Consider the following 26,701-nt stretch of genomic DNA (forward strand, 5'->3'; position numbering starts at 1 on the left):
AATAAAACATGTCCAGTTTCTTCCTCGCATAGTGATTGTTGCGAAAGAAATAAGAAGACAGTTCAGAATTATTCTGCAGGGAATAATCGCTATTGCATAATGTTACGTCCAACGGAATAGGAGAGTCAATGACTTTGTTTATGTCAGCTCACAATCATGTCGTGAGTTGCAAAAAAGTGGAGTGTTGACTTGCATAGACTGAAGTACAAAGAATAAATAGTAGAGGTGAAGCGATAGGAAGCAAGGACCCATTCACAATTAAAATTAAACGCAAAGGCCTAAAGCTTGCGGTCGGGTTATTTAATGGATCCATTCACAACGACTTATACAAGCATAACATTAAGAATAACATTAGACGCTAATGCGAGAGTATGGAAACTTCGCGTTGACGCGATTCGAGAAAAAAAAAACACTATCGCACTGTACACGAACAAGAGAAGAAGAAAGCGCTGAAGAGATTAAGTAGTTTGTTCCGTACTTCATCTGTTTAGTGCTAATGCTTTCTGTCTACGAGGAAGTGTTATGATTATGAAAGCAAGGAAGAAATGGACAATCAAGTACAAATGAATGACGAAAGAAACAAATACAGGAAAGGAGAAAAAGAAATTAATAGAAAGAATATAACAAAACAAAAAGAACGGAAAAAATCAATAATTGTTGAAAAAGAAATAATAAGAAAAGAAAGGAATCACAAAAACAAGAAACATGAAAAAAAGAGATGGAAAATGAAGAAAAGGAGGGAAGGAAAGACGAGAAAAGCGATAAATAGAAGAGATAGAAGCTAAGAATAAGAAGAGAAGACATTGAGGAAGAACGGGTAACGAAAATAGAACGAAAAAAGAAAGAATAAAACATTGATCAGAAATTAATTAATTACAGCAGCACAACAATCCGTCAGTCATTTCTTTCAGCTGTGGTGGAGCTACTGTGTATGCCTATAGTGTGAAGTATTGCTTATGATTAGTATACGGATATGCCGTAGTTTCTGAGAAACTCGTGAAATCATCATGACTGTCGCTTCGTAAACATAAACAAAAGCACGTCGATCAAAAATTCGTCACCTCATGGTCGCCCTTCTCATTAAATGAGACAATCGTGCTAATTTCATATCGCCGGGAGATGTGACGTTCTCGTCTGGCATCACCACAGAACTTGTTACGTGAGGTCACGTCAACTTCTTCCTTCCGGCACTATGACGTGTGAGATTGCTTCGGGGAGAATGAATGTAAGTATACGTCAGAAGTCCGTTCGGATGTATTTGCATTTCTTAGAGAGAGCTGACAGACCTTCATCTGTTTCCTGTTCTCTTTATATTTTATTAATTTCTTAAATTCTTGTTTTATTTACTATATTCTACCTTTATTTTTTTCCTTCTCATTTTTATTTATTTATGTTTTTTCTTTCTTACACTCCCACCTGTTTTTTCTCTTTATATTCCGTTAACCAGAGCCAAACTTGTCCACGGTTCTTCGGCATGGTCAACATCAACAAATCGCTGCTTTGCAGACTTCGAGGTGTTCACAGCAGTGTTGCCAACAGTTGTTCGTATAATCCCGCTAGATTACTTTCGAAAACCCGCAATTTTCTAACAAATATCTCTAGATTTTAATGTATACTTATTATGGTCAAGATAGAGCATCCACCCGCCAATGTAACGAATATTACACACTATTATCACTGCCAATGTGGCGCTGTGAAGCAATTTTGAACACTTTTATCACAGACACAACATATTTAAATTCTTATTGCACGATATATGTTACCGTTAAAATCCAAAATTCGACAAAACCAGTTTCAACTAGTAAAAAGTAGTTTTAAAATATAGATAGATAGAAAGCGAATTTTCGTAAGATGTAAAATCAATGACAGGTTAGGTTAGGTTAGGGTTTTTTTTAGGCTTTTACCAAACAAAAACCTAAACTAACCAAACCTAACGTGACACTGATTCTGTGTCATACGAAAACTCACTTTCTATCTTTATGCATTTGCTTAAACTAGTTTTTACTAGTTGAAACTGGTTTTGACTGATTTCGGGTTTTAACGGTAACATATAGCGTATAATATGGAATTATCACTACATTAACACATCCATTATTTCACAGAACACACACTGAACGAATTAAATGTAATTATGAAAACCGCTTATAATGCTAATATGAATTTCATTCAGAAACTTCAAAGATTAAAAACCGCTAGTATTCCCGCTAAGCGGGATAATATAATTTTACTCGCGAGACGGTTATCCAAAAAAGCTAGATTTAGCGGGAAAACCGCTGAATTGGCAACACTGGTTCACAGATCAGTCCTACGCATTGTCACAGGCGCTGACTACAGACAAACAAGAAGTTCTTAGAACAAGTTCTCAGCATAGGATCCATAGAAGATTTTTTGAACAAGCATCATCAACACTTTCTACGTAGTTTACAGAACCTCCCAAATCCGTTAATGAGGAAATCTTTTTAACTTCATGATCACGTGAATCCAGCCTCGTCTTTAACTCAACGCAGAAGAAAGAACACATCTCAAACTTTAATAAACTGAAATAAACAAATTCAAGTCAACAAGGAGTCAAAAGCGAAAGCTTGGTATGATTCAAAGAATTAGGATCCTGGCTTTTTCTCTCCTCACTACCCAAGTATGAACACAAGGCATTGTGATGATAATACAAGATTAACGTTTCCACATTTGAAAAATCCATAGTGACACTTGTGGCGCACAAGGTCGCAGCTGGGGTTTTTCTTGGGGTTCTCCCGTTTTTCCATATTAGGCATTTACATCATTTCGTCAGCATTTCTCCATTTCGTCATCATTCCATAGCATTCCCGGAACGCACGGAGGGGGCTGGCCTAGGGACGAGAGGGTTGCCTGCTAGAAACCTGGATATACAGCGAACCTTAGTGTAGTCAGCCGGTGTGGGTTTGGGAATGCGCCTAGCTTGAGGGTTAGCGCAATAGATCTTGAAAGGTCGCAGTGCTAGGTCGTAGTGTCCCCTCCCGAAATTGAATTTCATTCCATCCTCAACATTTCGGTGGTCGGGTAGCTCAGTTGGTAGAGCATCTGGCTACGGACTGGAAGGTCCGGGGTTCGATCCCAGGTGGTGACAGGATTTTTTCTCGTTGCCAAACTTTCAGAACGGCCCCGAGGTTCACTCAGCCTCCTATAAAACTGAGTACCGGGTCTTTCCCGGGGGTAAAAGGCGGTCAGAACGTGGTGCCGACCACACCACCTCATTCTAGTGCCGAGGTCATGGAAAGCATGGGGCTCTATCTCCATGCCCCCCAAGTGCCTTCATGGCATGTTACGGGGAGACCTTTTTTTTTACCTCAACATTTCATTTGTGCCTATCCGAGTAAACAAAACAGTTGACGAGCGAGCACTGAAGTGGGACGGAATCTGACGCACACAATGGGATGGATTACAGCGGCATGAGTCACGGCTATAAACAGGTGTGATCAGCCGCCTTCTACGGCATGAGATGTCGTGTCGTAACACAGACGTACTTCTTCTATTATCGGAAAATAATTAAATTTATGATTATTTACCGAAAACGGGTAATAAAATACTTTAAGGTATTCTCTTGCTCTTTAGTCAACTGTCTAAACACAGATTTGAACCTCAGAAGTGACCCAATGACGCAACTAAGGCAGAAGATAATGGGGTATGGTGGCCAGTTCCTTTCCCCCTCCATTACATACATCGCCGACTAGCTACCTATTACATTATCAGACTTCAGATGCATACAAACAATTGTTCTTCCTCCGACACATATCGTCAAGTGAGATGTACTGCCTGATAATAGATGATCTACAGGGACATCATTTTATTTTTACTAATATTTTTAATATTAACCTGGTTATATCTTTGGATTAAAAGTCTAGAACCGGAAACACCGCTTGCTCCCCCTTCCAAGACTGGAGTTCGATGATACTGGCGTAAAATATAAATCACTTTACTAGGTATAGGAGGGAAGAAAAGTAGTTCATCCATTTACGTAAACTAGGAAATATCGCGATTTTGAGTTTGATAATTTTCATTAGGTTTTTGTTTAATCAAAATACAGTAATGTATTAACAATGAGTGTTTTTACTCACGAACTGAGCTGTCCATGTGGACGTATTCATTATGCAGTGTATATTATACTATCTACAGCACATTAGCGTACAATATAGAGAATGAAGTTAAATTGAAAAATAATCATAATATGGATATTTAAACACATTTTTGAAAATGGTGGCCATTCATTTCGATACAGGCTTCAGTTCTTTTGTGCATATTATCGCACTATAGACTATTGTACGTAATTCCAATTACCAGATTCGTACCTCGTATCAGTAACTCATGTTGAAATAATTCTGTACCTACTCTATAACAGAGTACCTTACGTACTGTAAATTCAATCCTCACTTCTGCCCGATCCGAAAAGATAAAATTACTCAGACATGCTATCTACTGTCCGTCCAAGTGGTTACGTCGTAGGTTCGTAGAAAGGCAGGAAATCACGTGACAGTTAATTACTTAACGAGGCCCTTTTATTTAAGTTATTTTAAACAGTTGTATAATATTACGTAGACGTCCAATTCCTAACAGAAATTAATGTTCTCAGAAAAGAGCTAAGACAGCCCAGCCACCAGCTGGCGAATAAAAGCTGGTGGGGGAAACCGGGATACGACGTAGGCAAACCTGTGCGAAAATAAGATTCAATATTGAAAGCTCTTTCGTCACTGGAAAACGCGAACATATTTCTGGAACGTACTATACTCACTAACTCAGTACTGTTTACTATATGCGGCCTTGGTTCTGTGTGGAGGACGGTTAAACTTCATTAGTAGAAGGGGTGGGAGTGAAGTACATTAAAAAACTCAGGTACAATAAAAATTGAAGTAAAAATAAAATGATGTCCCTGTACAATGAGGGACGTAACAGTTGGGCGACTCGAGTCTTTTTTTTTCTAAATTCTCATCCTAACCCTCATCTGTAGCAGCACAGCTGTTCGATGTATCTCCCCAAAGCTTGTTATAGCACAAGGGTATTTCAAATCTCCATTTGTCAAAAACCGTAATGCAGTGCTAGGACGTCCATGAGGTGATAATCAGTGCTGTCCTCATTCTAGTGTGTTGCTTTGTGATAGTCACCATTGTCTGTAGGTCTCTTCGTTCACTAATCTTCAGGTTCTAACTTCAGTTACTTCAGCAGACTGAAATCTGTTGTCTTCACTAACCACTGTTCGACCAGTTTTCTCTATTTATTTGCTTCTTTATCAGAACAGCCCCTGCAGCAACAGCCAATTTCTGCACTCAGCCAGTTTTACTTTTTATAATGATAGTAAAACGATGTCGTAAAGTTCGTAAACTGACTGCTTTTAACTGAAGACTATACAAGCAAGATGATCGATAGCGTGAGTGTGTGTTCTACCTCACTATAGATCATACCTGCACGAACAGCGCTCAACGAGCGCGCGCGCTCCTTCGGAGCGGGAGAGCCGAGTTTACCGCTCGCCGAAACGGAGAGGAAGATACGTCAGAATGACATAGACTTGCTATAGGTAGAGGAGAGGGAGACGACCACTCAGCTATCTAGTGGAGTGCAGTGTGTAGGCCTATTCTCAGTAACTGTTTCACGTTGCTAACCTACTGCTACAGTACAGTATGGAGGAATCTAAAAGACGGAACATAACATTTAACATTTAACGATTTACAGCTCGAACTTATTGATCTTAAATGTGACGTAAGGGCTTAAGATCGTTTGAATAATACTACTAGCCTGGTTGAGTTTTACAAGACTAAACATTAGCAATAATATCCACGACTACACAGGCTGGCTGTGAAAATGATTGCTATGTTCGGCTCAACATTTATATTTGTGAGCAACTGTTTTCTATAATCAACTTTAATAAAGGCAGACATCGAACATCTGTAACTGATGTTTCATTACGATCAGTAGGCTACTGTTCCTTTCAGCTGCCAACAGCATAAAACCTCGTTTTCATGTACTGTTAAAAATATAACAAAATGATGATGTACATATAGAATTTCTATTACTTCTGTAAAATAAATATTTCTTTATTAATTAATAATAGTCCAAGATAGTTCTGCAAACACTGAACGGGAATTCATTTCATAAGCACTCGTAATAGTACTTCCTTTTGTGTATATTTTGTACGAGATCACCCCTTCTTCCAGTCCACCCTATACAGAGCGCAGCTAATATCTGCATTCCGCTCATGAGCTGTGAGCCGGCTCGGAGAGCGCAAACCTTGTGCAGGCCTGCTATATAGGCTGCAAACCAAGAGGAGTAGAATTCTGCTCCTCTTGCTGCAAACCCACCCAGTTATATATATATATATATATATATATATATCGTTCTTTCCACGGATTGTAGAAATTACAAATCTGTCCAACAGTGCAGAAGGACTTCCGTTCCGTCCATAGGAAAGAAATGTATTGATTCTTCTTCTTCTTCTTCTTTTTTCAAATCACGCATGACGAAATAAAAGATCACGCAAGATTCCTGTCAAAGCTTTCCGTGAACTGTTGCAGCACGCAAAGGAAATTCCACATCGACTCGTGACTTCAGCCGCGGTTCAAGACAGTCTCCGCTGCCAGTTCTATGAAACACAAGCGGAGTTTGTTTACAGCATTACAGCTATGGTTCTTTCCTTGCAGCTATTAAAATAGAACCCAGAACGATATTCCCCGCTCCGTTCAACATTTATCATGTCGTCGCTCCTGTAACAGTCAATCAATTTCGCTGTAATTTTTTTTTTATTGCTAGGCCAATGTCTAAGGAAAACATAGAAAATCAAATCGAAATCAAAATTCTGTTTTTAAAAGCGAGAAAAAAATGCTAACTTCGAAGTGATCTGTTGAAAACAGACATTTACACCTTGAAAAGTTTATAAGCGGCAAACTTCTTTGTTTTGCACGTTAGATGAGGGTCGAAGGGAGAGAAAGAATGGAAATTACTTTTAAAAGTTATGGCTGCTCAAAATCGTCGCTGGTTACGGCCAGTTGAAGAGTCAAGACTCAACAAACGCGCGCACTTCAAAATGAAACACAAATTCGTGTAAAGAGAATATGCCTACTTCAGTAAAGTTACAAAATTAGGAAAGTCACCACTGACATCTCGTAACACCCACAATCACCGCTCCAATGTCACTGTGCACCAAATCGAGTTTTGCGCTCTAAGCCCGTTTCCGCTCCTAAAGACGCCCAACGTCGATTTTTTTGCAGGATAGTGTTTTCTAGACGTTACAGCAAACTGCCGCCACGATTGAAAGTTGATTTTACTGAATTCAGAGTTGCCAACTTAGATAAGCATGTTGAAATATTACAAATAACTGCTCTAGAGTTGAATAATTTCAAGGAAAAATTGTTCCGGAGCCGGGTATCGATCCCTGGACCCTTCGCTTAGCTCGCGAACGCTCTACCGACTGAGCTACCCCAGGAACTATACACGACACCGTCCCAATTTTTCCTTTTATATCCACACAACTCAAATGAGCTGACAAGACGCCAGAACTCAACTGTGAGTGCACGCAATACTGTGTGACTCTAGAGTTGTAATGAAAACCACTGCCTTCTAAGTGTGCTGCAATCCTACAATGCATATAAAATTCATACGCAAAAGGGAGTGTTAATTAATATACATTATATCAAACAAATCACTGCATTTAAAATGTATATTGAGATTTTTTAAAATATTATTTTCGAAATATACTATCTTGCAAAAATGCTGTACAATTACAATACACATTTGTGAAATGCATTACAAAATGTCGGAAGTTAACTCGCTCTGCTCATTTTTCAAACTTTCCATCGATTTTGTAAAAGCACTTGCCAACCTTGTAGGCCTGTCTTAATAGATTATACTATTACATCCCATATCATATACGAGAAAAAGGCAGACCATAAAAAACCGTTAATATAACGCTTTTGTCATCCAGTCTGCTCTAAAAAAATCTGAAAGAATTTATAAAACAGTTATATTACCGGTTGTTCTGTATGGTTGTGAAACTTGGACTATCACTTTGAGAGAGGAACATAGGTTAAGGGTGTTTGAGAATAAGGTACTTAGGAAAATATTTGGGGCTAAGAGGGATGAAGTTACAGGAGAATGGAGAAAGTTACACAACACAGAACTTCACGCATTGTATTCTTCACCTGACATAATTAGGAACATTAAATTCAGACGTTTGAGATGGGCAGGGCATGTAGCACGTATGGGAGAATTCAGAAATGCATATAGAGTGTTAGTTGGGAGGCAGAAGGGAAAAATATCTTTGGGGAGGCCGAAACGTAGATGGGAGGATAATATTAAAATGGATTTGAGGGAGGTGGGGTATGATGGTAGAGACTGGATTAATCTTGCTCAGGATAGGGATCGATGTCGGACTTATGTGAGGGCGGCAATGAACCTCCGGGTTCCTTAAAAAGCATAAGTAAATAAGTGATATTAGTAATTATAATAGTGTAATAATATAACAGGGCAACTAAACCAGATGTTTGATGGATTTCATTGAACGCCATCAAGAATAATCTACTTTACTTTGTGGCTTGAATTTTTATAAACACTATGTATGTATGTATGTATTATGTATATATGTATGTATGTAACTAGGAAAATAATGTGATACGATGCGTCGAGGCATGAAGTAATGGATCGAACCCTGTACCAGCGCCGTGTGACGTCATGCTATCTTCATGTCCATGCCACCCCAGTTACCTTGAAACGTGTCCCGGACTGGCACCGCTCTGGTGGAGCTGTTTGAAAACTTCCGGGCTGTTTGTGTGCCTTTTGATTGCCACGGTCCGTACGTAACATGCAGGCCGAATACTTCCCACACTGCACTGCAATGCTCAACATTGGTAGGGTCAGGGTCATCCTCTTTCTATCGCGTATTTGTGTTCATGCGACTGATTTAGATTTTGTTTTGTTGATATCGGTGATTGAGGCGGTAATGAATCATGGCATGTAAACTTCCAATCCGGCATTTGCCTTTGCAACTGAAGGAAACCATGAAACACCTCAATCAGATTGGCCGGCCACGGGGTTTGAACTCGTGACCTCCTGAAAGCGAGGTTGAAACGGGTCAACTCGCTTGTTTTTTTGTTTTTTGTTTTTTTTTTTTAACATACGTTTCTTATGGCATGTTAAATCCCTGTGTCCTATATCCAGAAAAAAAAAAAAAACACACGATATATAGACTACGTATTTTGTGTGCCAGACGTTTGGCTTTGTCATTTTACACTCCTTAAACAGTATTCTATCACTCGTTTCGATTTCCCACTCAAACAAAATTTGTCTAAAAATTTAGTATTTGTGAGATTTTAAGCTTTATAAACCTGAATAAAAACTACAAATCCCATCGGATTTTTCTGATTTATTAAAAAAAAATGTTAAATTCGTGTGTACGCACGTATTTCTATCAAAAGACTCATGTTCGCGTGCGAAGAAATATGTGTTTGTTAGTTTAAATCGTCCAAGTGGCAAAATCGTCGTTTCTCGAGCTAGAAACGCGTCTTTTGTATAAACGTTTATAAAACCTACAAATTACAACCGATTGTGCTAATTCTTTCAGAAAGTGTTTAATATGCGTTATTAAACAGTATTCTATCACTCGTTTCGATTTTCCACTCAAACAAAATTTTTCTAAAAATTTGCGAGATTTTAAGCTTTATAAACATGAATAAAACTACAAATCCCATCGGATTTTTCTGATTTCTTAAAAAAATGTTAAATTCGTGTGTACGCACGTATTTCTATCAAAAGATTCATGTTCGCGTGCGGAGAAATATGTGTTTGTTAGTTTAAATCGTCCAAGTGGCAAAATCGTCGTTTCTCCAGCTAGAAACGCGTCATTTGTATAATCGTTAATAAACTCTACAAATTCCAACCGATTGTGCTAATTCTTTCAGAAAGTGTTCAATATGCGTTATTAAAAAAAGTATTATCCGATTCGCAAGCGGAATTTCAACTGCAGTACTTCGTGAGTAACATTACTGCATTTATTTTCACCATAATTATGGTAATGCAGAATTCCAGCACGAAAATATATTATGTACTTCGATAAATTAATCATACTTTTTTTTATATATATATTGATGTACCGAAGTACATATGATATTTCCATGCAGATATTCTGCGTCATCACATGATGAAAGAGTGATGGAGCGGAGAAAAATTCTCTCCGGCGCCGGGATTTGAACCCGGGTTTTCAGCTCTACGTGCTGATGCTTTATCCACTAAGCCACGCCGGATACAATCCCGACGCCGTTTAGAATCGTCTCAGATTAAGCTCCATATCTTGGGTTCCCTCTGGTGGCCGCCCTCTGCACTACGTCATAGATGTCTATGAACGCAGGACCGAAGTCCATACATGTGTTGAGGTGCACTCAGATGAGTGACTGTTTGGCCGGGATCCGACGGTATGGGCGCCGTCTTAAATCACAAAGTGATTTATTACGCATATCATATATATATATATTGATGTACCGAAGTACATATGATATTTCCATGCAGATATTCTGCGTCATCACATGATGAAAGAGTGATGGAGCGGAGAAAAATTCTCTCCGGCGCCGGGATTTGAACCCGGGTTTTCAGCTCTACGTGCTGATGCTTTATCCACTAAGCCACGCCGGATACAATCTGTGCTTAATCTGAGACGATTCTAAACGGCGTCGGGATTGTATCCGGCGTGGCTTAGTGGATAAAGCATCAGCACGTAGAGCTGAAAACCCGGGTTCAAATCCCGGCGCCGGAGAGAATTTTTCTCCGCTCCATCACTCTTTCATACTTTTTTTTGTTTAGTCAATTGTCCGAAGACAGGTTTGAACCTCATACATAAGTAACGCATCACTCAGGAGGCAACTAGGCCAGGAGATACGCGGTAGGGCGGCCAGTTGCTTTCCTACATCAGATTAATATGCATTTATTGTGTCCGGTGCACATCAGACATTTAGTGGAATGGCTGTGAAGTCAGAAATATAAAACCTGACGATGTCAGCAGAGTTACACAAGGAAGGAAAGTATTGACGATGTTGCACATTGCAGGCCACTTGGTTGCTGTGTTCTTCCGCTGCATTCTGGGAAATCGCTGCCCACATACTTGTCGTTGTTTATGCAACACGTGGAAACACTATTGGTTCCAAAAATCCACGAGTTATTAATTAACACGTGGGAAATGACGTCATGGGCAGAATGAACTGTGTCCACGTCTCATGTTAGACGATATGCTGGCATGGCAAAATTAATAAGAACATGACTATGGTTAAAATCAGGCGCATGGGAACATGTTAATTGATGTACAGTATAGCATGAGACAGAATACCTTAATGAAATTAGATACTTTGTTACGTGTTTTGGTAAATACACCGATTAATACTTCATTTAATTACCAAATAATACAAAACTAGATATTATAATATGTAATAATTAGTAATGCTGATCATTGCTATACAGATATTATTGATCACTAATTAACAAGTATTGTCAGCACAATCGTTTTTGCCCTCTGACCTCATGAGTAAACCCAATTGGCGAGCTACTGGAATTTCGCTTATCGGTGACCTCCATTAAAAGTCCACGCGACACCCCATCTTGTCTCGTGTTTGCTCCCTCTTTAGGCTATATCGTTTTATTATTATTTACCATTACATTCTGCAAAGCCCGTCAGAAGAAGGTTGTAACCAGCAAATACGAAATTCTTCAGAAATTTGGAAAACATTGAAGACATTATTACAAAAACAAGCCTTGTCAAAACTGGTACTTTTCAGGAGAACAATAAAAATAAAATAGAAACAGCTGTTTCCGTACAACTGGTGTTTATCCTTGTGGCTATTGCACCTGATATGTGTCGTTTTTGGAGTCTATAAACATTTGAAATACAGTAGTAGCAAATGTGGCCTTAACTCAGTTTCATAAAAAAACTAGGACTGTTTATGTAATAATGTCTTCATTCTATAATTTTTTTTAGGAAGATTGGCAATACTAGGACAAGCATTGACTCTCGGCCCGTCTATAACAACCTGGATCCAGAAAGTAAAATGAAGACCGAGAGTTGGCTCAGACGGTAACACGCATTCAGAAGGTTCCGGGTTCAAACCCCTGAACGACCAATCTGGTTGGGGTTCTTCATGGTTTCCCTCAACCACAAAGGAAAGTGCAGAATTGAAATTACACGCCATGTTTCATCACCACCTCAAAAATGTTATGTTTTATTTAACGACGCTCGCAACTGCAGAGGTTATATCAGCGTCGCCGGATGTGCCGGAATTTTGTCCCGCAGGAGTTATTTTACATGCCAGTAAATCTACTGACATGAGCCTGTCGCATTTAAGCACACTTAAATGCCATCGACCTGGCCCGGGATCGAACCCGCAACCTTGGGCATAGAATCACCACCTCAATCACCAATACCAAAAACATTAATCAAAGTCTACAATCAGTTACATGAACACAAGCCATCTACAACACACGATAGAAACAGGAACTCAACAATAGTAAAGACTGCCTACTGGCACACTCACAGATCCTAAACACGCGATATGGCCACAGTTGTTACAGCGTGTATAAATAAACTTAACAAATGAAATATCATGAGGCTTACAACCTTGTTCTGGGCGGATTGCAAAGGTGGTAAAGGACTCGACTCGCTTCTACGCTTCCATTTCCATTTTCCACGGGGCAAGAAGGATTGTGCTGACGATGTAAGAGTTTAGGTTAACACTCTGCCATTGGTTTGGTTTCTGTGATGACGTCAAATTAGGGTATATATGCCCTAGTAACCATTTGCACTCCAACGAATTGTTTTTCTTCATTTTTTCTTTTACTTTTTCCTTCTCCAGCAATAAGTCACCTTTTATTAAATACAGGTGAGCGCGTTCATAACACCTGTTGGCTATTATTAGTGGGGTGGGGACTTTTAAGAAGCGTTTGTTGCGTCACATGTTAACCTATTCAGGAAGACCAAAATACACAATAAATAATAATAATAATAATAATAATAATAATAATAATAATAATAATAATAATATGACATTGTTGAATCAACGTCACTAATGCTGAGTATTATTACATGGTATTGTTGAATTCTAATTAATGAGTAATTAGCAAAACAAGACGAAACCATGGTTATAGGAAGAAAAATAAAGAAGGTAAACGTGCGAATACTAAATGAGGCAGTAGAGCAAGTGGACAGCTTCAAATACTTGGGGTGTACTGTAAGCAGTAACATGAGCTGCTGCCAGGAAGTCAAAAGGAGGATAGCAATGGCCAAGGAAGCTTTTAATAGAAAAAGGAGCATCTTCTGCGAACCTCTGGAGAAAGAAGTAAATTAAGTGCTTTGTGTGGATTGTGGCATTGTATGGGGCAGAAACATGGACATTACGACGAAGTGAAGAGAAATGACTAGAAGCATTTGAAATGTGGATATGGAGAAGAATGGAGCGTGTGAAATGGACAGACAGAATAAGAAATGAAGCTGTGTTGGAAAGAGTGGGTGAAGAAAGAATGATGCTGAAACTGATCAGGAAGAGGGAAAGGAATTGGCTGGGTCACTGGCTGAGAAGAAACTGCCTGCTGAAGGATGCACTGGAAGGAATGGTGAACGGGTGAAGAGTTCGGGGCAGAAGAAGATATCAGATGATAGACGACATTAAGATATGTGGATCATATGAGGAGACAAAGAGGAAGGCAGAAAATAGGCAAGATTGAAGAATGCTGGGTTTGCAGTGAAAGACCTTCCCTCGGGCAGAAAAGTATGAATGAATTAATCACACAATAATATAAAAGTAACAAATTATAGTAATATCAGGTCAGTGACCGTATTCTTCACCACGGTACCAAATTGTGGTTCACAGCATGTTGCGCGTAACATTGTCTGCAGGAGGTTTCATTGGCGTGGCTGTAGGTTGGTGCAGGCCTGCTATCGTACAGTTCGCTGTCAGATTGCCCAGTTGCGCGTGGTAAATAGCGTCATTTATTATTTTCTTACAGTATATCGCCATGTTTGGCGGCAGTTCTTGTAGTTCTTGAGCAATGTGCTTTCCATAAGAAGCATATCTGCCAGCAGTTTCGGAACTCGCTGGAGTGTTGGACTGCAAGCAGTCTGCTATGATGTCCAACACCTTCTCACAGCGATCTCTTCTTTTCTTTTTGGACGTTGTTGAGGGTTGTGCAGAAGTTGAGGTTGCCAGTCGTTCGTCCGTACTGATCGTATCTACACTGTTTTCCTCATCCGTAATGAGTAGCACATCTGGTTCCGTCTGAAAAGGTATAAAAAAGACTTATGGGCTATTCCATCTCAAATCGACCGAAATATAGAGAAAATTGACCTTGCAATTTTTAAACACAATGAAACTTTTTCTGTCCGTTGACAACTATGTTACAATGCTTTGTGCAAAGTTTGAGGCATCAGAACTTCATAGTGTTTAAATTAAAAATATTTTAATTTATCGTATTTTCATAAAATTAGCAACTTTAAACTGTTACAGCTCCGAAACCCTTTCACCCAATGATCAAAATCATGGTTTATTTTGATGCAGAGAAGTTAAAGTTTATATTGACATATAAACAGTTTTTATTACTTTTTATGGAGATGGAGACATTTAGATTTTTCTTCATTAAGACGCCTTTGGCCACGAAAAAATATTTTTCAAATATATGGTTAGATTCCGCATTGAAAGTACAAATAAACACATATTTTTTACTGGTGCACCGTTGATAAGAAAGTATTCAAAATATCAAATAAAGAAAATAAATAGTACGCGCGTGAACTAACCAGCTGACTGTAGGTAGTCGAGACAAGCAAGGCCAGGAGACAAACACGTGATGTTTCGTCTAGTAGCGCATAGCTGGGCTAGCTTTATCACAGGTTTTCATAAACACAGGAGTAGTAGCCACCGGCGTGGCTCAGTCGGCTAAGGCGCTTGCCTGCCGGTCTGATGTTGCGCTCGGGCGCGAGTTCGATCCCCGCTTGGGCTGGTTACCTGGTTGGGTTTTTTCCGAGGTTTTCCCCAACCGTAATGTGAATGCAAGGTAATCTATGGCGAATCCTCGGCCTCATCTCGCCAAATATCATCTCGCTATCACCAATTTCATCGACGCTAAATAACCTAGTAGTTGATACAGCGTCGTTAAATAACCAACAAAAATAAATAAAAAAAAAACACAGGAGTAAAATGACGCCCAATGCTCGCTTATCTTCAGCTCTTGGCCAGTGCATGCGGTACTGCGCCGTTCAAGTCTAGGAGTGTGAAAATAATTTATTTAATACCCTCGAAACTTATTGCCGTGCCACTAAGCAAACAATGCCGAATCCCTCTTAATAATGCAAGGTTTTTTCTCAATATTTTTTTACATTTTTACAAATGGGCAAAAAGCCTAAAAGTAAGTAAAATCAGATTATCTGTCTCTCTGTGTATAATAAAAATAAGGATTACTTCTTAACATAACCTACCAAATGTCAGCTTCAAAATGAGCTCTCGTTCAATGTTCTGCAGTAAATGGTTCCAGAGTTCTGAGCGCTGAAAGAGGCTTGTTTTTATAAAATACGCTAAATTTGTCGCTCAATAGTACGAAAACCGTTTGACTTTCGATAGTATATTTTTGAAAATGCACTCTCCTCAGCACCTTATATAAATAGGGAAAAAATTAGAGTATTAAAAAATGCGGGGTTTTTTACTGATCGATTTCATATGGAATAGTCCTTATACAGTATATTCTTTCTTCCGTGTTATTTCAGTTTCCTGCAACGGAACAAAAGTGGAGTAACATTATTTGGGAACAGTTTGAAATCAGATGGCAGTTAGCAAATTGAGTAGGTAGAAAGCACATCAAAATATTTAACACTCTGTACACCAGGAAGCGGGTCTCTGTAGGAGTTACAACAGTTCGATGCTCCCGGCAATTGAGTACGCAAGTTAGTCATGGAAACAAATGGACGTGTATCCAAAAGAGGTGTTCTTGAAAATACAAAATTCTACGAAAATAAAATAGATCGGCACGGCTTCCAGTCAAGGCCGTTCCGTGCCGAGCCGCCGATGACTTCAACAGGACATCAGAATGTGTTGGATAACACTATTTTGGAGCTATGACTTGCCACTGATGGTACGTGCAAGACATAATAAAAGCCTAAACTAACAAAACCTAACCTGTCAACACATTTGTATATGCAAGTTGTATAAGCAGAGTACGAAGGTAACTACCGCAAACTACCACAGACTTGGTCCTGCTCGGTAGATCTCGTGCCGACATATTGTAAACTTAAGCGATAAAATACCAATAAATCCTATACCTGGTAAGGTTTATCTTGTCTCAGTAGCAATAAAACCAAGTCCCTTCAAATGAGGGTGGAAATTATAGGAGGGTTGTAAATTTTCAGGATTCCTTTCAAAATCTTGTTATTGTACAGGCTGCCGAACTCAGTTTCTTGAAAGACAAGCTCAGTGACGGAACTACACAGTACGAAGAGAGATATTTTGTTACTTTATTTTGCGCTACAGAATGTATCAACTAGTCCCTTCCGCCACTGGCATCGCTTTACTCCCCCATCGTAATAACACAGACGAGGTAAGACGCCTCTCCTTTCTCTCTGTTTTCACAGTGAGACAAGATTCATCACACAGACTTCAGCTCATATTGCTTCATAGAATTGTAAAACCATTACATTATAATTGTAACATTTTTAATTACCTTCATTATTATTTATCAGAAAATTCTTTTGTGCGAGATCGTGCGTATTTGCTTGCTTTCCGCACAAAACCAATACGCGGTAAGTGTGAAATTCCACATTCAGTATTCCCAACGTAACACACATAACAATTTCCCTCTTCTTACCGCTTAAGCGCCATATTCATTTTACTGCTTTAGGCTTTTAACATATTATTTTTAGAGACGTTTAACATAGTAATAATTATAAATTGGAAACTTACCACTGCAATTTCACCTAAATTGCAAGGTTAATTATTGTTTTTAAATATTTGCAAAAATTAAGTAAAGTCTACAACACCACAAAAGTTACTGCATTTGTAATGCAAGTAACATTAAGGAAGCCGTGAAAAAATCAACAAGATTCCAGATGCCGATGTTATTACTGCAATATGTTATACAAATAATATTGCTAAATATTTAAATGAAAAATAAATCATTACATAACCTTACCGTTTGTTTTAAGTTCGTATTTATAGACTGGGGGGAAAAAAAAGACAGATATATCACGGCCTGCTGGAATATAGTAAACACAGAAAACATTTTATAGCAACAATGTTGAAGATAGATATTTTTGTTTTTAAAAGTTGCCGTCGTTGAACAGAAACCAAGATGGAGATTTCATTGCAACTAATTAGAAATTCCTCTATCAGGTATGTAATAAACGATCTTCGCACAAAATAATGTACGATAAACGAGCGGTATGTTTGTTTTCATGTTCGAGGAAAAGATTGAAAAAGCGAAACGTAGTTGAGCTTTTTCAATCTTTTCCTCGAACATGAAAACTTCAACATACCGCTCTTGTAACGCATATTACTATTCTTTGACAGTGTGTAAAGTGATTAGTTATTTTTTACGCACTAGTGTTTTAAAGGCTCACTTTACGCACTGATAACAGTGGGTAAATGTAACTTTACGCACTATGGTAGAAAAATTGTTTGTTTTCCACGTACCTCATTATTTGAACCAGCACCCGTGTCCTCAGGATTGTCTGCCCCATGTTGCCATGGCATTTCTTGGTCAGTAAGGAACAGCAGTTTGTCGAAGTACCACAGATTTGGCTTCTGGACGTCCTCGGTGCCAGATCCAGACGTCAGTGACGCGTTGTACTTCTTCAGCTCCTTCCGGAAGCACGTTCGTAAGGAATTCACTTTCTTCACAACTGTTTCTTTGTTGGCCTGAGGATAAACTTCTTTCAACTTTCTGACCAGAATGTTATATGCAGCGCTCTTCTTCTGTTTGTTCGAATAGTCCCTGCTTTTGATCTTCCACAAACAGTCGTGCTGTCTGTATAAATCAATGAATTCGGCGATGAACTCGCGCGACATTAGTCTGATGTCTGTCATTGTCTGCTGAAAAGACGGAATGCAAGTCCAGACACCGCACACGCCTTCTTGCTTGACGACAAGAAAAATCAATTGGACTCTGGACTCCACGTTCAAGCCAAACATTTGACGGAACGCAACCGTAAGTCGGCCGACTTGCCCCCTCCCCTCCCACACACACACACACCGGCAGGAGTTTCCGATATTATGCGCTAAGGACCGTTCTTCGGTACTGCGCATCGAAGCTGCCTGGATTTACTTGTACAGTAAGTTGCGATGCAAGTTGTGCAGTCCACAAACCATTCAGTGATTTCTTCACATTAGTATTTTGTTCCTATATCAAAACGGATGAGATATATGCGATACTTAATCTGGCTATGAGGTTAAAAGGAGGAATTCCAGAAACAAATCTAAATGGTGCAAATTAATAATGGTTACTGAAAAGGAGCCAGTTTTTATACATTAATTTATAGGCCCAGGAAATAGAAAGTTTGTTTCCTTTTTACTGAAAAAGATTCAAATTCAAATTCAAATTTATTTACAATTTACATTTGAAATTAATACATATGAATAGATACCCGAAATGAACATATGCTCGTGCTCGGGTACAGTCCAGTAGTCTACATAAATTTTACAGAGATCAATAATAATGTTGATGACAGAAATAATAGTAATAATAATAATAATAATAATAATAATAATAATAATAATAATAATAATAGAATAATCGTGACAGAAATGATACAAAGATTGTAATACAAAATAATTAATTAATAATAATAATATTATAATAATAATAGTGATAAAACAAAAATATTTACAATAATAAAATAAATACTAAGACGGATAAAATAAAATATAAAACCACTAACGACAGTTAACACAACTTAAATAAGCATATAATAACCGGAAAAAATGCCAAACTCGAAAATCAACAGAAAAGTTCGTTGTATCGCAGACGACAGCAACCGCCGTATTGACATTGTGTTGTGCATTATTGGTAGTAGGGGGGAGCCGAAAGTCTACGTAACTGCCGTTCTCTTCGAATCTCCTCGTGCAATCATGGGAAGTTAATGCTGCAAAAACAAAATGTCTACGAGTCAAACTGTTCGTTATTACCAGGATAAATACAAATAATACTGAAATATATTAATCGAGTTTCAGTTATAGATCTCCCCTTTTGTGCAAGAGGTATCATATCAGAATATTTTATGAATGGCGGGGAAAATATAAATTTCAAGAACTCTCTAGTGACAGAGATAGTGACTAGTGTAATCAAGTGTATCTGTGGTGATGCTAAGGAATCATTTATTGGAGATATACACTGTTATTAATTAAGAAAATGATCTATTTTCTTCTTGTTTAGTAAACTGTCCGAAGACAGGTTTGAATCTCATAGCTGACACCAATACGGCAGGAGATATAGGCTGGCACAGATACTTTGTAAGTCCCAGAAAGGAGGCAGTGGGCATCATCAGAGGACGTACGACCTTGTTCAACGACTAGTTGAGATAATAAAATAAGTTTTGTTTCGTTGCACGTCTGATCATGCGCACTGCCTCCTTTCTGGGACTTAACAAATATAAAGTATCTGTGCTACAAAACTTTTTCTAAGACTGTACGTACCAGCCCGAATGTCAATCAGAGGAAAAAGATAAGTTAAGCCCTTATAATTCCCAAACCTTCAATCCACAGTTATACAATTTGGTTTGCCATAACATTGCTTTCTTTATTTTTATAAAAACTTCACACAATTTAGCTAGCCTCAATATAATCACACCTGTGTTGTATTAGCACTATTTTTTCTCCTCTTGTGACTCTCAGTGATCCATCCCATCTTGCCTGAGCGTTACCTCTCCCAGAGAAATTCAAGAAGGTCGAAATACCGAAAATTAGGTTTTTGTGTATTTCACCGGATTTATTTTTAATTCTTCTCTGTAGCATTTGTATTTGTATTTATATTTATTTATTAACACTAAAATTGGGTATACACCCGGTGGCAGTGATATATAATTACCATTACAATTATACAGTAATTACAGCAATAAAATAAAAATAAAAAATAAAATAAAATGAACCTAAATTTTATTTCTAACTATAAATAAATAGATGCAATAAACCTAGGACTATAAATAAAAACTATTCTATAATAACGCCTACGATAAGCAAAAGTGAACCTAACTTATAAGTACTTCTGTTTCACCCAACTATTACCAATTTAAGTAATTACATATCACCTTAATTAATTACAAATCAACTTAATTACATACCACCTTAATTAATTACATATCAACTAATTACAAATCAACTTAATTAATATCATCTTAATTAATTACATATCATCTTAATTAATTACATATCATCTTAATTAATTACATATCAACTTAATTAATTACATGACAACTTAGATAATTACACTGCACCTACAATTACATTTTCAGTCTAATCTTCTCAGTAAATAAATAAATACATAAATAAATAAATAATTAAATAAATAAATATCTTCTCAATAAATAAATAAGTAAATAAATAATGAATTTGTCTCCTTGATGAATGAATCTCTATTGGCTTCAGCGTCGACCTCGATCTTATGAATTACAGTTTGGTACGCTTTTTTAATTTAATATTATTCAGACCATTTCTTTTAAAGATATGGGTGCTGCTGTATAAATTAATGAATTCAATAAAAAAAACTCCCTTAAAATTCATCTTAAATCAGTCATCGCCCTTGAAAACACGGATGCAAATCGCAATGACGCCAATACGCTACGTCTTCCTCAGCGATTTGCATATACTCCCACGATTCTGTTCATGCCAAACAATTGACGGAACACAATCGGTAAATCGTACAGTACGTTGTTAACTGAGATTTGTAAAATATATTATATGAAAATAATTTTAAATTTGTTAATAAGCGTGACTAATAGATGTAGATAATATGAAAAGCAGTAATCGATAGCGATTAAGCCCATATCTTCTTATTCACGGACTCCAAGTTCCCTGTCTCAAAATGTTCTATAGAGCATTTCCTGTTCAACTTTGCACACTTTACTGAATCACCCTGTACGTAACACCATAAGAGCACTGTGTTATTCAATTCTCCAAGCATCGCCTGGTACCAATTCAGTTTTGCACACGACCCACAAGATCTGCATTTGAAAGCGTTTGAACGAACATGCGCCGTGATTGTTGGCTCAGATCCAGTTGCTGGAATTGCTCCACGGCCTTCCATGTTGCTGCCCTGCGAAGATACATCCGTGTCCATTACCACAGTTGATTCAACTTATTCCTGCAGCTTCTCGAATTTCCCATTGTTGTTTGTTGTTTAGTCAACTGTCCAAGACAGGTTTGTACCTCATAAGTGACACCAACAAGAAATCACTTATAAGGCAACTAAGCCAGGTGATAGCGGGATAGGGTGGCCACTTCCTTTCCCCCCTCCATTGCATACATCACTGACTAGTAACATATTACACTACTCAGACTCCAGAATTTTCCATTATTGTACACACTGTATTTTCGTATTGAAAACTTAAACATTACAGATTCCGTTGTTTCAGTCTTGTATAATTTGTATGGAACCTGTGGAGCGGATGTTAAAATTAGTGCCTTTGAATTTCTCAGTATGGGCTGTTCCATATGAAATCGATCAGTAAAAAACCTCGCATCTTTTCATACTCTAATTTCTTTCCCTATTTATACAAGGTGCTGAGGACAGTGCATTTTCAAAAATATACTATCGAAAGTCAAACGGTTTTCGTATTACTGAGCGACAAATTTAGCGTATTTTATAAAAACAAGCCTCTTTCAGCGCTCAGAACTCTGGAACCATTTACTGCAGAACATTGAACGGGAGCTCATTTTGAAGCTGACATTTGGTAGGTTATGTTAAGAAGTAATCCTTATTTTTATTATACACAGAGAGACAGATAATATGATTTTACTTACTTTTAGACTTTTTGGCCATTTGTAAAAATGTAAAAAAAATATTGAGAAAAAACCTTGCATTATTAAGAGGGATTCGGCATTGTTTGCTTAGAGGCTCGGCAATAAGTTTCGAGGGTATTAAATAGATTATTTTCACACGCCTAGACTTGAACGGCGCAGTACCGCACGCACTGGCCGAGAGCTGAAGATAAGCGAGCATTGGGCGTCATTTTACTCCTGTGTTTATGAAAACTTGTGATAAAGCTAGCCCAGCTATGCGCTACTAGACGACACATCACGTGTTTATGTCTCCTGGCCTTGCTTGTCTCGGCTAGCTCCCGCCTCACAGTCAGCTGGTTAGTTCACGCGCGTACTATTTATTTTCTTTATTTGATATTTTCAATACGTTTTTATCAACGGTGAACCAGTAAAAAATATGTATTTGTACTTTCAATGCGGAATCTAACCATATATTTTAAAAATATTTTTTCGTGGTCAAAGGCGTCTTAATTAAGAAAAATCTAAATTTCTCCATTTCCATAAAAGGTAAGAAAATCTGTTTACATGTCAATATAAACTTTAATTTCTCAGCATCAAAATAAACCATGATTTTGATCATTGGGTGAAAGGGTTTCGGAGCCACAACAGTTTAAAGTTGCTAATTTTATGAAAATACGATAAATTTAAATATTTTTAATTTAAACACTATGAAGTTGTGATGCCTCAAACTTTGCACAAAGCATTGTATCACAGTTGTCAACGGACAGAAAAAGTTTCATTGTATTTAGAAATTGCAAGGTCAATTTTCTCTATATTTCGGTCGATTTGAGAAGGAATAGCCCTATGCACGTTACACCAGACGAGCCCAGTTTGATGCTTTAAATATTAATTTGTATAGATACGGAAATAAAATTTGCAGGTTCCTTATTGTATACGTTTCACTTACAATAAACAGGAGACTCTGTATATGTGCGAAATTGTTACCTACATACATCAAGGTGCGCTCCAAATTTTAGTTCCGTATCTGTACGTACAGGAAGATTAGTAATCAGTACAGCCGACCTCTGGGGGGGGGGGGGAGAACAGAAAGTGGGCGCTGCTAAGACTGAAAATAAATAAGAGATAATTAATGAGATGCAGGAGTGACGGGCAAGACGAGTAAATTGATAAAATAAAATGAACAAACCGAGAAACAATATACTAATATGAACAATAAATAAACAGATAGAGTGAAAACAGAAAAATAGAAGCAAAGGAAGAATGATAGAAAGAGGGATGACTCAAACACATTATTATTGTAGTTATTTATGAAAAAGATTTTTACATCATTATCTTCGAAGTTTTCTGTGTTCGTATGCCATTTCTTTTGAAACGAGTGAAAATAATGCAGCATTATTGTTTCTGTCATACTGTGGCTGTGCTTGTACGGTTCAACGTCAGCTGATCTCCACTGCTCTGCAAAGCGCTCCAGTCTCAAGGTCAAGAGCAAGGCAGGGGTGTACATTCTTAGTCCTTAAAGATATCCGGTGCGGGTTGTCGTTTAGGATTAGGCTTGTACAGAGTGTTCCTATATTGATGATGAACTGGTCTCTCGTGAGACGCCTGGGTTCACGTACAGGGTGATGCACGAAAATAATTGAAGACCAGAAGCAAAGAACATTCTAAGTGACATGAGGTTCGTTCTGAGATGTATTTCCCTGTAATACTGCACATAGAGTGATCTTCACAGATGTGCTACTTAGAAGCATGGCTGTCTTTGACGAAGATTATTGTTTCCTGGACTTGGGGATGCTCGAACTGTAGATAATGTATTTAATTTTAATTTTATTGGGTTATTTTACGACGCTGTATCAACATCTAGATTATTTAGCGTCTGAATGGAATGAAGGTGATAATGCCGGTGAAATGAGTCCGGGGTCCAGCACCGAAAGTTACCCAGCATTTGCTCGTATTGGGTTGAGGGAAAACCCCGGAAAAAACCTCAACCAGGTAACTTGCCCCAACCGGGATTCGAACCCGGGCCACCTGGTTTCGCGGCCAGACGCGCCGACCGTTACTCCACAGGTGTGGACTGTAGATAATGTACTATCAGATAGCGTACATACCTGTAGCTCATTTAAAATGTGACTTAGAATGTTCTTTGTCTGTGATTTTTATTTCGCATATACAGACATTGTTTGTGAGGCAGTTTTGAGCCAAGAATTCGAAATTAACATTCCGAAGAGTTATGTATGTGGGCCAACACGTAACTTGACGACACAGTCTGATGATTATGGTGATGATATTATTATTATTATTATTATTATATTTATTATTATTATTATTATTATTATTATTATTATTATTATTATTATTATTATTATTTACGTAATGTTTAACTCGTTTTACGTCCTTTATGAAGCAGCATATCGCCAATAGCAGGCAGACACAATGCACGATCAACATACAGTTCTATTACGTGAACATAGTACCTAAATGTATCATGACTTCCCTATGAAATAAATTATTGTTCTATATTTAAAATGTTGTTAATGAAGCGATCATAATGTTGTTAGCATCTATACACGGAGGGGAAAAGATGTAGAACTTTGTTGCAAAAAGGTCATAACGAGGGCCAGGTTTTTTGTTAAAAATGTTTCAAACTTTTCTGTGAAAATGGTTAAAATATTGTACTTATACTTTTTCTTAGTTGGTTATGTAACGACACTGTATCAAATACGAGGTTATTTAACGTCGATGGAATTGGTGAAAGCGAGATGAAGCCGAGGTTTCACCGTAGATTACCTGACATTCGTCTTACGGTCGGGAGAATCTCGAAAAAGAAAACGGTAATCAGCCCAAGCGGGAATCGAACTTGCGCCCGAGCGCAACTCCGGATGCAGGTAAGCACCTTAGTCGACTGAGCTACGCCGGTGGCCTGTACTTAAATTAAAAATGTATCGGCAATTTCGTGAAAAATCCCTTCTTTCACAATTCAGCCACAATCTTAATTAGGAATAATTGTATGTATTTGTGACATTTATACCCAATGGCGTAGAAGGCAGGGCTCGTCTTCGAATGTAGATCTGATTACTTGGTTGGATATTTTTTCGAAGTTTTCCTCCAACTGTAAGGCGAATGTGAGGTAATCTCATGAGTCGCGTCGAATCCTCGCTGGCACCTGATGCAGTGTCATTAAATATTTCGAACCTGTCCTTGCGCTCAGAAGCAAGTGAAGGCAGACAGACAGACAGACGGACAGACAGACTTGTTCTGGGCGTGTCAAGCACAGGAAACGTGCAGATAAGGTCTGAGTGATCTGCCGTGATAAGGTGGCGCGGCACTATCTGTGTTTGCTTTACAGCGTCTGAAATGTCAAATGCAGATAATAATGTCCTATTTCATGAGAAAAATAAATCTGGCGATGTTCTTTTTAGCCTTCACTCTCAGATAGTAGGAAAAAGTGCGAAATAAAATTGCATGTCATCATATCACCACACCTTCGATCATCATTATCATCACCATGGAATACTGCTTAAAGCCCTAGTGTGTATACCAACGGTTTTCCCGCCGCCACTAGTCAACGCTACATATCAGCACAGTTCAGTACATACAGTTTCGAAGCTCAATACTTATTAAATATGCAAACGTAGACAGTTGAAATACGCATCCATAGATAGTTGCTAGCCACCAGGATCGTTACTATCGCCTCATCACAGACACTTTCCCTAGCAGACGATAAAATGTATTGTACTTTTGATATCGTGTTCTTTTGGAAAATTAACACCTTCCTTCCACTATTGAAATACGAAATACATAAGGTTTATATATAATGTTCATAAAGTATATATTATATTTTATAAACTCACCTTCCTGGATCTTTCGGAAGGATAACTCTAACCTATTTTTCTTACAATTTATAGTACTACAAACGTCTCCTTGTCCTATATTATTATTGAAATTATTGTATTTTAGCCATTTACAGTTATCACATGACATTATGCTTAATTATAATGTATAATTGCGAATTTAGGAATATAAGACATAGTAAACATAACCTATGATATTTCTATATGAATGGCAGGGGATTGAAGACCACTAAAATTAGACAGAAAGGGGCAACTGGTACAGTAAACATAACCTATAATTTCAACATATCGTGCGGTGCAACTGAAAATTATTGAATCGTGCATAAATGAATGTGCAAGAATTTCGCAATATTTAATCGAAATAAAGGCAGGTATTACACATACGAACAACGTAATTTTCACACCAAAATAATATTTCATCTTAACTCGCAAGTGATTTATGTCTGAAGTGTCTCCTAATCATTGTTTTAAATTTTATTAACGCAATTACACTACATTTTAGAGAAATATATGTTACTGTTTATGCATTCCAATTAATTTATATGGTTGAAACGCCGCCCTTCGTGATCGGGTTAAGCGAGTCACATGGTCTGCCTTACAGCCTGTATTAGATCACGATGGCAGTGACACAGTCTATTGTTCCTAGTACTCACAGCGCTCCAAGCGGCTAGCAACTATCGCGAGAAATGCAAAAAATCATCCCAAGCTTCGCAACTGTATGTATATACTAAACTGTGATATTAGTACATGTGGATGCGTTTTTCGTATATTGAAACTAGTCTGGTTGTAGGGCTTGTCCAACATAATGATTCTTCGAATGAAGCTTTATTCTTTATACTGTATTCTACATAATGTTCACGTTCTGTAATGCATAATGCATTAAATTTGAGTTGT

General features: G+C 37.9%; 2 protein-coding genes across 3 annotated transcripts in view; one reads left to right on the forward strand and one right to left on the reverse strand.

The window, feature by feature from the left end:
- LOC138711866 (1-phosphatidylinositol 4,5-bisphosphate phosphodiesterase delta-4-like) overlaps positions 1 to 26,701 on the forward strand; it is a 107,107-nt gene that overhangs the window by 14,069 nt on the left and 66,337 nt on the right. The window lies entirely within an intron of this gene.
- On the reverse strand, positions 13,131 to 18,079 carry LOC138695225 (uncharacterized). Its single transcript, XM_069819685.1, has 2 exons — positions 17,661 to 18,079; positions 13,131 to 14,264 (listed from the first exon to the last, which is right to left on the reverse strand). The coding sequence occupies exons 1-2, from the start codon at positions 18,051 to 18,053 to the stop codon at positions 13,854 to 13,856; spliced, it is 804 nt and encodes a 267-aa protein (XP_069675786.1). The 5' UTR covers positions 18,054 to 18,079; the 3' UTR covers positions 13,131 to 13,853.

Source organism: Periplaneta americana, chromosome 2 (genome assembly GCF_040183065.1).
Source record: "Periplaneta americana isolate PAMFEO1 chromosome 2, P.americana_PAMFEO1_priV1, whole genome shotgun sequence".
Classification (NCBI taxonomy): domain Eukaryota; kingdom Metazoa; phylum Arthropoda; class Insecta; order Blattodea; family Blattidae; genus Periplaneta; species Periplaneta americana.